Genomic DNA, 18,944 nt, shown 5'->3' with positions numbered 1-18,944 from the left:
TGGAGCCAGTTCCGACTTATGTACAAATTGAATTTAAGAACAAACCTATAGTCCCTATCTTGTACGTAACCCAGCGACTGCCTGTATACATCTTATTCTGGGAGGACACCAAGGTAGAACAGGGGACAAACTTTCTAACAAGTAGAAAAGGTTGATCATTCCTTACACAATGAAAAGATCTCTCCAAGAGATGTGGATAACGTGAAATATGGGCTGAGGTAAAAGTAGATTCTATTACTAGAAATATTCATGGATGGATATGAGATGACCCTGTGACTTACCTGGTTAGGTGCCAACTGCATTTGAAGGTGGTGAAGCTCTGGCGTTACCTAGACAAATTTCTAAAGATGGAGTCTCTGGACATTGAACATTGTGATACCAAAGAGGTAGGAGAGGGCAAAAGTGAGGTGCTGGAAGCTCAATGTAGATGATTATATAGAGCCTCTGTAGTAGTTTTATCTGAAATTATTCTGGTTCCACATACAGGATCAGCTTCATTTGTGTCTCAGTGCATGGATGAGAAGATGGTGTAAAGAGACAGGGAAGTTCAGTCCAGTATCTTAATATATTACTCAACAGGTAAGTAAAATAAGAGGCATTTTTAGTTATTTGCTAGCATGATAAGAAAGATACAGAACACAAAGATGTATTTGTACATGATCAGTCTTATAACATAGAGATTTTACAAATTGTTGACTACTAGTGTGGTGATAGGGGTGGGAATAACACCATATACAGCCATCCAGTTAGCTAATTTTTTTTGGCCACGGACGCTTTTCAGCAAAAAGTGTTTTTGTGGAAAAGCATCCTGCCAATCTAGATGTGCTTTTCCAAAAATGCTTTTAACGGAAAACTTTTCCGTTAAAAGCATTTTCGGAAAATCGTGCCAGTGTAGACGTAGCCAGAGAGTCCAGCAACATCCATGCCTAGAGAACTAAGCTTTGAAACTACAGATATCTGATTAGAATAGGGAATGTTTAGTCAGACACAATCAGGTTTATTCTTTATTTCTGTGTATGTTGGAATTCTTTGCATTTTTTCTGTGACGTTGGACTGTCAGCACACCTAACTTCCTCATTATACTGTAACTTTTAAGCTGAATCCCAAGGAATCAATTCTCTGTGGTTTTAATAATTTTAACTGCTGTGTAGCACCTCACAACTAAATAATGTTTTACCTGAAGTTCTAATGAAAATCACCTGTTTAAAAACAAGATCTGATTCCTGTGTCCTAGAAGGTGGGAGGTTCTGTGTCCATGTGTCTAAGATTGCACTGCCAACCCACTAGAAAAAAAATTAAGGTTCCATTTTCAGCTGATCTCAGCATCTGGGTTTCAATCTCTGTCTGGGACGGAGGGTGAGTGGGATGAAAGAGATTGAGGCAAGGGCAGAGTTTCAGGGGTGGGAGCAGCGTGCCTTGCTTTTCACCCCATTCCCCTTACTATCAGGGAATGAGGGAAAGTACTTGCATTCCGTGCATGCCTTTCACACCTGACTGGTGAAGGGAACTCACCAGCCAGGTGTGAGGGGTGTGCACAAAATGTAAGTACTTTCCTCTCAGTCACTGACAGTCCAGGAGATGAGATGAAAATCAAGTCATGTCTCAGAGCGCATGACTGCTGCTCCCCTCTCCCAAATTCCCAAAACTCCACCTTTGGATTGAGGGTACCTCACAAGAAGGAATTCCCAAGTGTGCCTTTCTGGATTCTCAAAGGGGTTTTGTATTTGTATGGTGGCAAGTTTCCAAGGCCAGGGAGTCTCTAATCTTGGGAAGTTTTAACACAAGACTTTAGTGACAGGTTATTTTAAAGTCTTTTGCGGGCTACCACCTTTTGCACTTGAAGTGCCACAGCAGAGAAACTGCCTTGACACTTTGTTATTGTAGGTTATTGTGATATCTTATGAATTTTCACATACATTACATATTTGAGCTCATAGTTGGGATAAATTACTAGGCTCAATTATTACAAAGGTTCATGTTCATAGAATCATAGAATCATAGGACTGGAAGGGTCCTCGAGAGGTCATCGAGTCCAGCCCCTCTCCCTCAAGGCAGGACCAAGCTCCGTCTACACCATCCCTGACAGATGTCTATCTAACCTGTTCTTAAATATCTCCAGAGAGGGAGATTCCACCATCTCCCTTGGCAATTTATTCCAATATTTGACCACCCTGACAGTTAGGAATTTTTTCCTAATGTCCAATCTAAACCTCCCTTGCTGCACTTTAAGCCCATTACTCCTTGTCCTGTCCTCAGAAACCAAGAGGAACAAATTTTCTCCTTCCTCCTTGTGACACCCTTTTAGATAGTTGAAAACCGCTATCATGTCCCCCCTTAATCTTCTTTTTTCCAAACTAAACAAGCCCAGTTCATGAAGCCTGGCTTCATAGGTCATGTTCTCTAGACCTTTAATCATTCTTGTCGCTCTTCTCTGTACCCTTTCCAATTTTTCCACATCTTTCTTGAAATGTGGCGTCCAGAACTGGACACAGTACTCCAGCTGAGGCCTAACTAGTGCAGAGTAGAGCGGCAGAATGACTTCACGAGTTTTGCTTACAACACACCTGTTGATACAACCTAGAATCATATTTGCTTTTTTTGCAACAGCATCACACTGTTGACTCATATTCAACTTGTGGTCCACTATGACCCCTAGATCCCTTTCCGCCATGCTCCTTCCTAGACAGTCGCTTCCCATCTTGTATGTATGGAACTGATTGTTCCTTCCTAAGTGGACCACTTTGCATTTCTCTTTATTAAACTTCATCCTGTTTACCTCGGACCATTTCTCTAACTTGCTAAGGTCATTTTGAATTATGTCCCTATCCTTCAAAGAAGTTGCAACCCCACCCAGTTTGGTATCAACTGCAAACTTAATAAGCGTACTCTCTATCCCAATATCTACATCATTGATGAAGATATTGAACAGTATGGGTCCCAAAACAGACCCTTGCGGATCTCCACTTGTTATCCCTTTCCAGCAGGATTTAGCACCGTTAACAACAACTCTCTGACTACGGTTATCCAGCCAATTATGCACCCACCTTATCGTGGCCTTATCTAAGTTATATTTGCCTAGTTTATCAATAAGAATATCATGCGAGACCGTATCAAATGCCTTACTAAAGTCTAGGTATACGACATCCACCGCTTCTCCCTTATCCACAAGGCTCGTTATCTTATCAAAGAAAGCTATCAGATTAGTTTGGCATGACTTGTTCTTCACAAACCCATGCTGGCTATTCCCTATCACTTTATTACCTTCCAAGTATTTGCATATGATTTCCTTAATTACCTGCTCCATTATCTTCCCTGGGACAGACGTTAAACTGACCAGTCTGTAGTTTTCCTGGGTTGTTCTTATTCCCCTTTTTATAGATGGGCACAATATTTGCCCTTTTCCAGTCTTCTGGAATCTCCCCTGTCTGCCATGATTTTTCAAAGATCATAGCTAAAGGGTCAGATACCTCCTCTGTCAGCTCCTTGAGTATCCTGGGATGCATTTCATCAGGACCTGGTGACTTGCTGACATTTAACTTTCCTAAGTGATTTTTAACTTGTTCTTTGTGTATCCTATCTTCTAAACTTACCTTCTCTCTGCTTGTATTCACTACGTTAGTCACACCTCCAGACTTCTCGGTGAAGACCAAAACAAAGAAGTCATTGAGCATCTCCGCCATTTCCAAGTTTCCTGTTACTGCTTCTCCCTCCTCACTGAGCAGTGTGCCTACCCTGTCCTTGGTCTTCCTCTTGCTTTTAATGTATTTATAAAAGGTCTTCTTGTTTCCCTTTATGCCTGTAGCTAGTTTGATCTCATTTTGTGCCTTTGCCTTTCTAATCTTGCCCCTGCATTCCCGTGTTGCTTGCCTTTGTTATAATCCTTTGTTATTTGTCCTAGTTTCCATTTTTTATATGAGTCCTTTTTTATTTTGAGATCATGCAAGATCTCTTTGTTAAGCCAAGCTGGTCTTTTGCCATATTTTCTATCTTTCCTACACAGTGGAATTATTTGCTTTTGGGCCCTTAACAATGTCCCTTTGAAATACTTCCAACTCTCCTCAGTTGTTTTTCCCTTCAGTCTTGCTTCCCATGGGACCTTACCTACAAGTTTTCTGAGCTTATCAAAATCTGCCTTCCTGAAATCCATTACCTCAATTGTGCTGGTCTCCCTTCTACCTTTCCTTAAGATCATGAACTCTGTTATTTCATGATCACTGTCCCCCATACTGTCTTCCACTTTCAAGTTCTCAACTAGTTCTTCCCTATTTGTTAAAATCAAATCCAGAACAGCTTCTCCTCTGGTAGCTTTTTCAACCTTCTGAAACAGAAAGTTGTCTCTAATGCAGTCCAGAAACTTATTGGATAGCCTGTGCCCCGCTGTGTTAGTTTCCCAACATATGTCTGGATAGTTGAAGTCCCCCATCTCCACCAAATCTTGGGCTTTGGATAGTTTTGTTAATTGTTTAAAAAAGGTCTCATCCACCTCTTCCACCTGGCTAGGTGGCCTGTAGTAGACTCCTAGCATGACATCACCCTCATTTTTTACCCCTTTTAGCTTAACCCAGAGACTCTCTACACAGCTATCTCCTACGTTCATCTCCACTTCAGTCCAAGTGTGTACATTTTTAATATACAAGGCAACCCCTCCTCCCTTTTTTCCCGTCTGTCTTTCCTGAGCAAGCCGTACCCTTCCATACCAACATTCCAATCGTGCGTCCCATCCCACCAGTTTTCTGTAATGCCAATGATATCATAGTTGTATTTATTGGTTAGCAATTCCAGTTCTTCCTGCTTATTACCCATACTTCTCGCATTTGTATATAGGCATCTAAGATACCGATTTGATCTTGCCTCCCTGTTGTGCACTGACCCTCCTTTCTCCTTGCCATTATAGGCCGTAGTCCCCCCCATTTCCAACCCATCTCCCATTCCCGCACATTTAGCACTTACCTGTGGGCTTTGCTCACCTGTCCCCATCGAACCTAGTTTAAAGCCCTCCTCACAAGGTTAGCCAGTCTGTGTCCAAACAAGGCCTTCCCGCTCCTGGAAGGGTGAACTCTATCTCTGCCAAGCAGTCCTTTCTGGAAGTGCACCTCGTGGTCAAGGAAGCCGAAGCCCTCCTGGCAACACCATCCTCGCAGCCAGGCATTCACCTCCAGGATGCACCTCTCTCTGCCCGGGCCCCTACCTTTGACAGGAAGGATCGAAGAGAATACCACCTGCGCCCCAAACTCCCTCACCTGTACTCCCAAAGCTCTGTAGTCACTCTTGATCCGCTCAGTGTCACACCTGGCAGTATCATTTGTGCCCACATGGATGAGTAGCATGGGGTAGTAGTCAGAGGGCCGGATAATCCTCGACAATGCTTCCGTAACATCTCGGATACGGATCATGAATATGTTGCTAAAGGATTTTACCTTCCAGTTCCACCTTCCCAGTTTTGCTTGACCTGAGAGTGTCTCAGGTAAAAGACATACATATTATGCTTGTAAGAAGCTTGAAGGATCTTTATAGGGTGAAAAGGCAATAGACCGTGTTTATTGAGAGTATAATGGCAAAGCAGTCTGTCTATGTGTACAGACAGACATACACATGTACTATCCTACTAATTGATGTTATATTTACAATTCCATGGTCTGTGGCCAGCCAGACTGATCACGGGTGGAGGAGCAGGAGTCTATCGATCTGGACCAATGCTCCAGGCTTGGCAGGACATCTCCAAAAATGTCCTTTTTATAGCAGTTTTCCTTCATTGGGATCAGTAAATTTTGCATCATCGTGCTATTTTCCTGATGGATGTTTGTTATTTCTGGTTGTTTCTCTTGCTTCTTTGTTCTACCATGCTAAGCTGATTTTGATCATGAATATCTTGTCCCAGTTGATAGGTGCTTGCCTCCTTTAAGAGCCATCAATCTGCCCATTGCATAAATGGGGATATGTAGTGATCTCTGGCACCTTTACATCTGTCCCTGGTTCTTCCCTAGAACATCTGTTCCAGTGGCCTTTACACTTACCTCTTAACACAAACATTCCCCATGTACACAAAACAGTGTTATTTTCTTGTTGTTGTAGAGAAGCAATGTGCACATTCAAACAAGGATATCAAATTACAATAAAAAAAACAGCCATCAAACCCTTTTACTTATTTCACAATAGTCTGAGGGGTAGCCATGTTAGTCTGTAATTAAAAATTTAAAAAGCAATGGTCCTGTAGCACCTTAGAGACTAATAAAAAATATATAAATAGTATCATAGATAGTATCATGAGCTTTTGTGGGCACAACCCACTTCTTCAATATTTGTCATCTGAAGACGTGAGTTGTGCCTACAAAAGCTCATGATACTATTTATATATTTTTGGTTAGTCTCAGAGGTGCTATAGAGCTATTGTTTTAAGATTTTTTTAAATTTCACAATAGTAATTTTAAACCTTAAAACAAAACTATAAGAATCTATTCTTACCTTGGAATCTGCTTTAGACACAATATTCTGGCTGGTTCACCTCTTCCAATGGATAAAGATAAAGGATGGCTGGCAGATTACACTGAGGCACTTTACTTTGCATAAGGCTACATTTTAGCTACATTTATGTATTAAGAGAGGTGACAGTCAGGAAACTGTGTGAAGGTATTATGCAACTACAATCAGAGAGCCAGTTATTATGTGTTCAGTGCTCTCAAATTTTTCCAGTTGAGTGGAAAAGCAAAAATCATCAGTACAAATGAATCTTTACATATTGATGAGTTTTGTGTGGGTCATTTGTAGAGGCATTAAATAGAAAGGATGATAGCACTGACCCTTGAGACAACACAGTAGAACCTCAAAGATATGAACACTAGAGTTTTGGTATTAACAGTCAACCAGACACTCTGTGAAACCAGAAGTAATCATTCAGCCAGCAGGGGATACAAAAAACCCCACCAAAGACAGTACTGCCTTTGGGGCTTTATCTCTAGGGCTCAGGGATTCTAGGGGCTGCTGCTGCAGGATTGGGGGAGGGGCATATGTTTGGGCATGGAAGAGGCTCAGGAGCAATGTGCTTAAAGTGTTAGAGTGGCGGCAGTGCTGCTGCTTCAGTCCTGTACCTCTGTTCCTGGCTTCAGCCCTGTGAGAAGCCAGGGCTCAGGACTTTACCTATGAAGGGAGCATAAGTCTCAGCACCAGGGCTCCCCTCAAAGCTAAAAGACCCAAGCCCAGGAACACCCCACCCCTAGCTGAAACGAGTATATTGATGCGGAGCCTTGATGCCCAACACCTCCTTTGTAGTTGAAGACAAGAATGGAGCCACAGTACTGAAGTCCCAATATTTACCCCAGATCTAAAGCTCTGAGCCCTGGTACTTTTCAGGACAGAAATCCTGATCCCCAGTTCTTCAGGGCAGAAGTCTTGAGCTCCATTCCAGACCACTAGTATTCTAAGAGTCAGAAGCTCTGATTCCAGAGCACAAAGCCCTGATACCCCCCAACCCTGTGGCCTGGTTCCGTAACCCCTCTGTGTCACTCCCCACATGTATTGTTCAGAGTTATAGAATAGTTCAGAATTACAAACAACCTTTGTTCTCAAGATGTCGTAAGTCTGATATTCTCTTGCTCCTTACCTCATGTATATTCCATTGAGTACAGCATCAACTTTTCTGACCATCCATATTGAGAAAGAAATATCAATTCCTAAAAAGGCTGGAGATAACCTGATCTATCTTATTAAGTATCAAAATTCTTGCCAATTTCAGTAGAAGAATATGAGGGTTCATAATCTCATAAGCAGCAGGTAGATCATCATAATCACTCACATTTTGCAATTCCAACTTGGATGTACTGAGATACCGTATATACTCGAGTATAAGTCGACCCGAATATAAGCCGAGGCACCTAATTTTACCCCAAAGAACTGGGAAAAAATATTGACTCGAGTATAAGCCTAGGGTAGGAAATGAGGCAGCTACTGGTAAATGTAAAAAATGAAGATAGATACCAATAAAATTACATGAATATTTATTTAAAAGAAAAACAATAACCTAGCTCTGTAAGTGGAAAAGGGGGTCAACAAAAACAATATGGTTCTGCAGGCACGGCCACAGCTCAGCCCCCGCCGCCCCCGCCCCCACGTTCCGGCCCCCTCGCCTGCCAACGAGCCCCCTCTAAACGAGCCAGCGGGGGGGGGCGGGGTGCCGGTGCTGGCTGGATTTTACCACGGGAGGGGATGGGAGGGGAGGGGGAGCAGGGAGCAGTGGCTGGTCCTTGTGCACCTGCCCCAGAATCGGGCCCAAGCTCGTGATGAGGGCTCCCGGGCGCTTCCAGAACAGACGCCCACGGTGCCGAGTCGGCTCCTGGCCCAGCTGTTCCCGAGCTCAGCGCTGCACCCGAGCGTCATGGCGAACGGCCCCAAACGTCCTTCCTCCCATGCGGCAAGGGCCCGTGGTGCCGGGAAGGCAGGGGCTGGGGGGCCAGGAGAGCCAGGAGGGCAGGGGCTGGGGGGCCGAGGGGGCAGGGACTGGGTGGGCCAGGAGGGCAGGGGCTCGGGGGGACAAGGGGACAGGGGGGCCGGGAGGGCCAGGAGGGCAGGGGCTGGGGGAGACGAGGAGACGGGCTGGGGGGGGACAAGGGGACCTGGGGGCTGAGAGGGTCAGGAGGGCAGGGGCCGGAAGGGCCAGGAGGGCAGGGGCAGGGGCGCCGGAGCTCCAGGCTCACACGTCTAGACCCGGCCGGCGGCAGAGACGCGCTGAGCCCGCCCGTGAGCAGGAGGCTGACTCGAGTATAAGCCGAGGGGGGCATTTTTCAGCACAAAAACTGTGCTGAAAAACTCGGCTTATACTCGAGTATATACGGTAAGTTTGCAACTTGATCATAGCATGAAATTTTGGGTGAAAACTGGTTCAAGTATCAGACAGCTAGCTTTCCATTGTGGGTGCTGGTCTATCCATTATCATCCACCTGTATAGGCTGAGTAGAGTAAAAGTATTGGTCAGTCGCTCTTTACAGAATTAGAGTCTTTACATGATTCAGTGGTGCAACCACGTTAGCCTGTTTCCACAACTTTTGATGTTCTGCACTGTCTCTGTGCAAGAATTCAGGAAATCTAGTAACATCTTCTGTGCTGTCATATCAAAGTATAATAATATTTCATTGTATCCATTGTCTCTGGCCATCTCTCCATACTTAAGCATTTTCATGACTACCGGTATTCTGGGTTCCTTGGTGTTGAGGTGTTCATTGTGGACTTCACTGTCTCTGACAAGTGACTGAAGTTCTTGTTTAATCTATTTCACTTTTTCCTTTGCTTTGTGGACTGTTTTATCATTTAGAATAAAGTGGTGTGCCACTTGATTGGGAGAGAATGTGCCAATACACTTGGTGGTTCTTCATCCAGGTTCAATTTGCAAGTGGTGGCTTATGTATGTTTTTACTATTATAGCACAGAGTTGTTGTTTCATTTAGTTCTCTCCAACAGTTGGACTACTCTTTTTGGATCTCTGTTATAAGAATTAACCCAAACACGATGGTTTCTTCATGAAAGGGATCCAAGTCAAACAAATCTGCATATTTTTAATATTGTTCAATTTTTCTTGTTCTGAAAGTCCAGTCATATCCTAGGATTTGTTATTGGCAGTCTTCCATGGCAGCGAGGAAAAACTCTCCTTAGTGCATGTGTGTTGCAGTACTATGACAAATAAATCCATCCAATTTAGCTGTAAACCTTTCCTCTATTGACACTTGTACTAGTCAGTGTTGTAATTGCTCCCATGACCTCCTTTCTCAATTTTTGCAGATGACAAAGTCTAGGTCAGGATTGTTCCTCTTGTTCAGCTGTGCACTTTGGAAAGTATATTTATCCTGGAAATGAAAGAGCAAGCTCAAATTGTTTGTTGCTGCTTCCTTTTTAACTTTTTCACAGTTATTCAAGTATCCCCAAATGGTGTTGACTGTTGAAGAAACCTATGTTAATTTTTTTTCCTGGTAGGGAAAATTCAGTTGGTCATGCTGACCCTTCAGGTGCTTTTTAAAGAAAAACTACTGCTATTTGGATGAGTTCAATAAGTTCCACTGTACCAGGGTGTTTCATAACAGTGTTTTTCACAAGTCTTTTGTTATGTATATACAGGCAGTCCCCGGGTTACGTACAAGATAGGGACTATAGGTTTGTTCTTAAGTTGAATTTGTATGTAAGTCGGAACTGGCTTCAGATTCAGCTGCTGCCACTGAAACTGACCAGGGGCTGACTACAGGAAGCCAGAGGCAGAGTTGCTCTGCCCCCAGCTTCCTGGAATCAGCCTGATCAGTTTCAACAGCTGCTGAATCTGGAGCCTGGGGCTGAACAGCTGGGGCGCTACCCGGTTGGTTCCCACAGGACCAACCCGGCAGCACCCCAGCTGCTCTACCTGAGGCGTCCCGCAACAAAAGCCTGGTCTGCTGGGGGGGGGGGCGCACTAGCTGCACCCCCTCCCCTCCCAGCACACCAGGGAGACCCGAGCAAAGCCGCACAGGCGGAGGGACCCTGCTGCCCATGTGGCTTTGCTCCTGTCTCCCTGGTCTGCTGGGGGGGTCCAGCAAAGCCGCTGGACCCCCCCAGCAGACCAGGGGGACAGGAGCAAAGCCACCCAGGTGGTGGGGGTCCCGCTGCCTGGGCGGCTTTGCTCCCGGGCAAACGAGCAAAGCCGCCTAGGCAGCGGCTTTGCTCGGGTGTCCCTGGTCTGCTGGGGGGTTCCAGCGGCTTTGCTGGACCCCCCCCCCCAGCAGACCAGGGAGACTGGGAGAAGCTTTTCTCGCCCCGGAGGACACGGGTGGCGACTCGCCGCCCATGAGCTCCGGGGCGAGAAAAGCCCCGTTCGTAAGTGCGGATCCGACATAAGTCGTATCCGCGTAAGTCAGGGACTGCCTGTATATATTTATATATAAATTGTGTTGCTTTTGATGTTCACAGAAATATGCATATCAAGTATGTTTGGTGTGGTTGACTCTGTCTCTCTGGCAGGTACTTGTTTGCCAGACAGAATGTTAGACTTCTCTGCAGATATTGAAAATGATGATTTTAGTTGCCGTCTTGGATAGATACTCTGAAAGGGACAATTTGTGTCAATGTTCATGTCTATATTTCCTATTGAGGTCTCAGTTCATATTGTAAGATATTTTTTCTCTCAGTGCTAGATTAACAATGAATGTCTAGCAGCACCTTAAAGACTAACAAAACACGTAGATGGTATCAAGAACTTTCATGGGTACAACCCACTTCTTCAGATGATACATCAGATGACATAGAAGAAAAGATATTGTGGATACCTGCCCCACCACAACTCCCTGACTAATTTTCTGCAGATATGAGCTCTTCACCTGGGTTTCACTGCTTTACATAAAGTCTGATCAAATTTGTTTCTTTAATTCTAAGACACACAAATTATGTCAAAGTCCATATAATGAAAGAAACATTGAGCAAGTTTGCACATTTTCTGTAAAGTTTCATATAATGATTTTCTTACTGATCATAGTCAAAGAATAAGGGACTAAATTATGTAAATTGGTTTAAAATATTGAAACTTTCTATTTAGCTACAATATTTTATCTAGAATAATGTAATTAAATGTTTTTAACTTTAAAGTCACCCTGATAAGAAATTTCTCTAGATTATAACGTCTTGGTTAATGAGTCAAAATGTCAGACTTTACATCTTTGGAGAGAGGCGGGACCTTAATTAATTCTCTCTAGTTTAAAAAATGTATTTTTTCAAGTTTAAAGGCATTGGACATTGAAGGCTTCATTAACATGCAGATTAGTATAAATAGTGCAAAGTGATTAGGTGATATAAATGGCCTTGAAAGAACACATCAATTCATTTCAAACCCTAATGTGTATATTAATAGAGTTCAGGAAGTCACATTCATTATCCTATGACAATAAAGAAAGTAAATACTCTCTTATTTAAACACGTTCAAGACTTTACCAACTGTTTCCTCAACCTTTATTATCAGCATTTTTGATCAAATAGACTTGTTTATGTATGCACTGTTTGAGAGCACTGTTGCAAAGTTAAAATGCACTGTTGAAATATGAATGGGAAGCTTGAATAATGGCTTATAAAATGAGTCCTACAGATTTTCTCATCTGTTAATGATAGTCTTCAAAATAGAACTAGTTTGAAACAACTTAATCCCAAATCTTGCTAAAAATAATCATTAATCAAATGATATATATAGTACATTAGAAGGAATGATGGTCTAGTGAAAAAGGCACTGAAAGGGTACTAGGAGACCTGGCTTCAGGTTCCTGATCAGTCACAGACTTCCTGAGTGACTTCAAGAAAGCCTCTTAATCCACCCTGTGCCTCCATTTCAACAAAATGAGCATCATACCTCACAGGGGTGTAGTGAGGATAAAATGCATTAATGACTGTGATGCACTCAGATAAGTGATGAAGGAAACATAAGAATATAGAAATAAACAAGGAGTCCTGTGGCAACTTATAGACTATTATATTTGTTTGGGCATAAGCTTTTTTGGGCAAAAACCCACTGTGTGAGAGGTCTCTGATTAACTGAGTTTTTGCCCATGAAAGCTTATGCCCAAATAAATACAATTTTCTTTAAGGTGCCACAGGACTTCTTGTTTTTGCAGCTATAGACTAACATGGCAGATAAGAATCTAAAGTGCAAGACATGGATTGTTAAAAATAAATGCCATGACATCATTTATTGCAGGTTCCCCTGTGTTTCCCAATTCTTCATACAAAGTAGCTGATCTGAAGCTACAATGCGAATATATAACTTTTTCAGTGTAAAATGTTACTTGAGCATGCTCACTTTTGTTTCTGTTCAGACCCTTATTGTGTGGGTAGGATGGATTAATATTGACTTTCCATTTACCCAATATATGAGCTGCTGAACATTTTTTCCCATTTGTGACCTGAATGGAAAGTACTTCTTTTCCAGTGATGGATTTAGCTTTCAAAGCAATTCTGTATGGGCATGGCAGAATGGGTCAGGCACTGAACTATACAAACTGTACTGTTGAAAAGAGACAAAAATCTTAGTTTTGACAGATTTGGAAAATAGTCAAAATGGAAGGGATTAGAAACTATTAAATCAGCGTTAATTTTAAAAAGATATTGTCGTCCAGTAACTGAGGAATTTGAAAAATGCTAAAAATAAATTTGAAAGCTTACTGCGAACAGAGATGTGTTACAAATCCAACCTAAATCATCTTATTGACTCTCAAGGTGCGCTTTTTCCATTGTTCTTTTTACTTATCTCATCTGAAGATTCAAATTCAGTTATTTACGCCAACTGAAGTTTCTACAGTATTGCAGATATGTAATAAAACAATTACCTGGACTAATCAGGAATGTGGTATAATACTGTTCATGGCTGACAGAATGACAATTCAGTCTCAGCTGTTAATGAACAGTTTTAATAGAATGTAGGGTAGAAGAACAGTGATGTATCCTAGGTTCTCCTTTGAAGTTGAGGGTAGTGAGGTTCAGTCCCTGACCTTTTCATAGACTCCATATGACCTTGATCAAGTCATTTAGCCTGTTAATGCTTAAATTCTCCATGTTTTTATTTATATTGTGGTACCCCATAAAGGCATCAATCAGAGAACATACGCCTGTGGTGCTAGACTCTATGCAAAGGGATAAAACAAAGATAGATCCAAAGAAATACAGTAGGTGAATACCTAGAAAAATAAAGCCTGGGTGGATGTGGTAAGTTAACACCAAACACAGGTACATTTGCTGATTTCTGTTGAGGATGGGAACAAAGGAGAGGTGGTGTGGTTGCTAATGCAGGTAGCATGCCCTTCACCAGTAGGTACGGAGTGGGTGCAGAGAAGACCAATATTGCCAAACACACATGTTTAAAAATAAGGAATAATACCCCTAAATCTTCATATTGTCTTTGAAACTATGACATATGGAGTGAATGAATGAATAGTTCTTTTACTTCGATGTCATGTTTTTGAGATTCCAGGATGCACTGAGTCCATGTTTGCAGCTATTTTCCCACACTCAGAAGGCCTTTGTTTCTAGATGAAAACTAAGATTTTCATGTAAACATTTGGCTGCAGGAGCTGAGGCTTTAAATAAAGAATCAAATCTTACCAAACTTATGGTATGATTGCAGTGATATTGGTATTGGTATAAGTATTGGGAGAAAATCACATACATGAGCATTGGGGCCAAGAGGAAAATTCATTCTCCAGAGAATCAGCTCAGGCTACTTCTAGACTGCAGGCTTCATTCAGAAGAAGCTTTTCTGGAAGAGATCTTCCAAAAAAACTTCTTCAGAATGAGAGCAGCCACACAGCAAAAGTGCATCGAAAAAGCACATTGAATGGACACTCTCTCTCATTTAAGCTGTAATTACTATGGACGGAGTGGCCACTAGGACACCTGTGCTTTTTTCTCTTTCCTCTTCTTTTGAAAGAATTCCCTCTTCCCCGTCCACACACGCCTTTTTCCGAAAGAGCTCTTTCAGAAAATGGCTTCTTCTTCATAGAAAGATGTTTACCAATGTCGGGAAAACCCCTCTGTTCTTTTGATTTTTTTTTTAAATAATGTGATTGCAGTGTGGATATAAGTGAAGTTTTTCCGAAAAAACTCTGTAGTGTAGACATAGCTGAAATGTGGAGTAGGAGCTCAGTGAGAGAGAGGAAGGAATGAGGGGGATGATCTCGAAAAAGGGAGGTGCAGATAAAGTGAGTGGGGACAGAGATCCTTTCCAGGTTGTTGAGATTCCCTTAAGACTTTTTACTATTCGACTTCCTAAGGACTCTAGCCTTTGTCTCTCAGGTTCCTTTAAGTGGCATACAACAGTGGTAGCCGATGATTTATTTATTTCCTAATTCCAAAAAATGTGGCTTCCATCCATGTGTGAATTATTCATGTCAGGCCAAGCCTCAGCTACATTTCACAATCTGAGTTAGAAAACAATTATATGCAAAGAGACTTTACAGTGCAACTTAAATTTGGAGTACATTTCATTTTTTCATCGTTAATGTACTGCTTACCTGTCATATGGCAGATGTATGACATAAAATAGTTTTCTGAGAGCATTGTCTTTTTTCTGTCTATACATGAACACAAATTGCACTTCATATTTTAATGTTTTCAGTTTCTTCAGTAATTGTGGATAGCACAATTGTGATCCACAAGATATTCTCCATTTCAGTGAAAAACATTACTGTTGGATTTCTGTCCAGACAACAGAGATGAAGGTTTTGTTGCAGACTATTTTGCTTTCTGTGGCTGGCTCTCTTTTGATAAAAATGGCTGTTATTTGTCACACTGACAGGTACACCTACTGCGAAATGCTGGCGATGAAGTTACCATCACTGTACAGTACCTCAGGGAAGCTCCATCATTTCTAAAGCTCCCATTAGGTAAGAAGAAATTAATGAATATAGGTAATTTTTTTTCTCTTTTTGCAATAGTTCTCATAATGAGCAGACAGAAATAATTATCTTATTTCCAGATGTTTTACTGCAAGATCTGTTCTTTAATGTATGTTATTATTTCACATTCAGTGTATAAGAATTATAATTTGTTACACTCTGTGTTGCAATACCTAACTGGTTTAGGAGCTTAATTTTAATTTTCAAAAGTGATTTAGGCATTTAAGAGTTTAAATTCCTAATGACTTGCTGGGATTTTTCCAAGTGACTAAATCTCTTTTGAAAGTGGGATTTAGGTTTTTAAATCAGTTTGGTGTTGCAATACTGAGAGTAGCAATATCTAAAGTGGTTTGAAAATGTGGGACATAGTATCAATTCATGATTCCTTTGGATAGTGAATTTCAGATAAATCCCAAAACTCAGCTGAAATGTAACCACATGTCATTTCAGTGGATAAATACAAAAAGTTATTCCAATTTAAAGCTGGCTGAACCAATGTAAAACTGTAAACCCTGAACTACAATAACTTCTTTGACTGTCATGTAGAAATACTCCAAGAGACTTAGGCACTTCTGAATATCTTATCCAAAATTCTGTCTTCCTTCCATTCAGCCTGCAGGGCCTGTTCATAAATTCATGATAATTCCTTTGGCTAGGTGTCTGTTTTGTTTTCTTCCTTTCTGTTTTTTTTAATCACATGCCATAAGAGATCTATGAGGGCAATTGGGAAGGTCTCAAGGGTTTTTCCTTGAGATATCTCTACTCTCGTTTTGAACTGGACTGGAATATGATGGTTCTTCTCTTTGGCCCTTGTGTTTTCAGGTGTCTGTCTATGATGTAATGAACAGACCATATTGATAACTAATAGCTTTTCTATACTACAGGTGCTTTGTTCACATAGTTGTGCCAGCAGGCCTCCTAATGGGGAAACATTCTAATCCAACAGAAAGAGTTCTGTGAAGATAGCTAAACCACTCCCCAAAGTACATTAGCTATGCTAACCGAATTCTTCTGTGGCATAGTTGTACTACATGCTTGTGCTACAAGGGTTTTGCTGGGACAAGTATATTGGCTAGAGTGTGTGACTGATAGTTTCTATCTGTAAGCCAACAACTATATGGGCAAAAAATATATAGTAGGTCTCTCATTTAGCCAGTTGTTGTGATTCAGGAAATGTTGAGCTGATGTAAATAGTAAAGGTCTCCCTGACCTGTGAGCTTATGTTGATATGTCAGAACTGGTCACTCTTGTTGTTTCTTCTTGGTAAGACTCGGTTAAGTGGCTGATATGTGGCTGTCACAATTTTATAGGGGGGTATATGTGAATTTGCACTTGTTGCAAATGCAGCATCCAGATAAACTTTGTATCAGATAGGACTGGAAGTTGTGAGGTTGGTGAAAATCTTTCAGTGTTCCAATTTCCTAGTTTATAGAATGTACGCCCAACACAACTGGACCTGTGTAGTTGGAAGGCTCAAAGCCAATGAAACTTCAATCTGAGGTAGTAAAGAGAGAAATTGCAAGTGGGAAACATTTTGATGCATTTGTTAGTTTGACAGCTGTTTGTAAATTAGGTAAGTGAAGTTTAGAATATGTCTTGATGTTGGTATACAGATTGTGCTCTACTTCTCCTAGGAATGAAGAGGGAGAGCTACCAACAGCAGGTAGTGTTGGGATGAACCCACAGGCAAATTACTTAATTTAAAAGGTGGGCTCACTTTGTTGGTTACATAATTTTATTAAAAATGTAGAAATAGTATCCATTAAAACAAGTATTAACTGAAACATATCTGTCTAGAGCAATCTGCACACAAACTTTTTTTTTATTCTGTGAATTCAGGAAATGTGTTTGGTAAATAAGATTTGTATATTTCTAACTCTTTCACACAATTATTTTATAAAATACATCTAAGAATGATTAGTTAAATAATGAACAGCAATCAGCAAACTTCTACTGCGGCAAGGCATTTTAGAGTAATTTTAAATACCAGTTTTTAACAGATTAAAGGCCCAGAGAAGCCACTAAAAACTCATACATATCCAGTAGTGTTCAAAACTTGGTAGGGGATTATTCTGTAACTTTCCGATGGAATACGGCTTAACAATGTCTGACTATATAACAAAAATTTGAGAGGCACGAAGAGAGGTACTCGGGCTGCTTAGAAAAATTAAATAGAGTTGAATCACTTCTTTCTATCTAAAATATGTGCATAAATTGTTATAGAGAAGATGAGCCTTATTGTGCAAGTTCTATGAATGTATTACCATTTTGCTAAACCCAACAAAAGTGGATGGAATAGAAGCATAAGAAAGCATGTGGATATGAATGATTGTCATTCTCTGTTATGTGTTATGAAGTTAGAGACTTGATAGGCCTATTAATGAGAAATGATTTAAGAGGAATTTCAAGTGATTGCTCCAGACAGGATAATGAATTTTGGTGATAATGAATATGGAGCTGTGAGTTTGATTTTTACATACTTTTATCAATATATTCTGATTGCCATAGTAAATTGAATATAAAACATGCATTATGTCAGTCTGAAGATTACATAACTAAGCACGCAAACAAACAAAAAATGCAAAAATTAAATCTAAAAGCAAAACCTAAATCCTGTGCTGTTTGTCATTTGCATTGGAATAGTCTTTAATTATATAATTGTATACTATTTCTAACACAAGATGCACTACTCATAATATGCATTGGCATACATATTTCAGGAAAACTGCTATTACATAATACATTTAAAGACAACCTCCTAATGCATACATGCATGAGGAAGAAGTTAGCTTGTTGCTTGTCATGCCAAAAAGGCAGTCACATATTTGTTTTTGTATGATGTCATATTTTACCAATTCTCACACTGTATCCCTTTCCCAAATGAAATAATGGTGGCTTGTTTAATTTAACAGTTAAGGAATTTTATCCCAACTTCTGATTTTCAGGTTCCCCTGGACCATCCAGTGATCACAGCAGTGGCGCTTCCTCTCCTCTCTTTGACAGTGGTTTACATTTGAATGGAAACACAACCAACACAGTAAGCAAATTGATTATAATCTGTGTTACCATTGTCTCCCACACCTCATTTCAAATGGTGAATCAAAATAAACCATTCTAAATGTGCTGAGAAAACACTGAACTATTGACTAAGGGAAAGAATCTCTGTCATTTTCTTCTAAATTGTTTAGTTGTCTAGGTATTACATTAAAGTCATTCACCTATTTTCTAAAGTGACCACAGGATGAAAAGATACTTTTTTATGTGAACTTTAACTTGCTTTATTGATTTAATATAAATACAGAAGTCAAAATATACTTACTGTGCATTACAAGATTTAATTAGTGAGAGACCAATTTACATGCTAGGAATGAGAAATAAGTAAAGGGAAAGAAAAAAGAAACAGGGAAAGTGGGGGTTAAGAAAACTATTTTAACAATATGCCTAACGAACCAAAATGAATTCTACAGCATGTGGTAAAGAAAGGGGCAGATGTAAAGTGATGTAGTGGTCTGTTGTATCTGCTGTTTAGAGCCTTTCTCAATATGAAGTTAGTGGAAAACACAAGAG

At 40.8% G+C, this 18,944-nt stretch overlaps 1 protein-coding gene across 1 annotated transcript in view; it reads left to right on the top strand.

The window, feature by feature from the left end:
- Positions 1 to 18,944, top strand: part of SNTG2 (syntrophin gamma 2) — a 262,480-nt gene that overhangs the window by 95,218 nt on the left and 148,318 nt on the right. Inside the window, exons 7-8 of the mRNA XM_089776922.1 lie at positions 15,278 to 15,365; positions 18,323 to 18,414. Of these exons, the coding sequence (XP_089633048.1) occupies positions 15,278 to 15,365; positions 18,323 to 18,414 (180 nt within the window). The remainder of the gene's footprint in view (positions 1 to 15,277; positions 15,366 to 18,322; positions 18,415 to 18,944) is intronic.

The sequence above is a fragment of the Pelodiscus sinensis genome, chromosome 3, assembly GCF_052426305.1.
Source record: "Pelodiscus sinensis isolate ZL-2025 chromosome 3, ASM5242630v1, whole genome shotgun sequence".
Classification (NCBI taxonomy): Eukaryota; Metazoa; Chordata; order Testudines; family Trionychidae; genus Pelodiscus; species Pelodiscus sinensis.
Note: the sequence above shows the minus strand (reverse complement) of the source record. Positions and strands in the feature narration are given on the sequence as shown.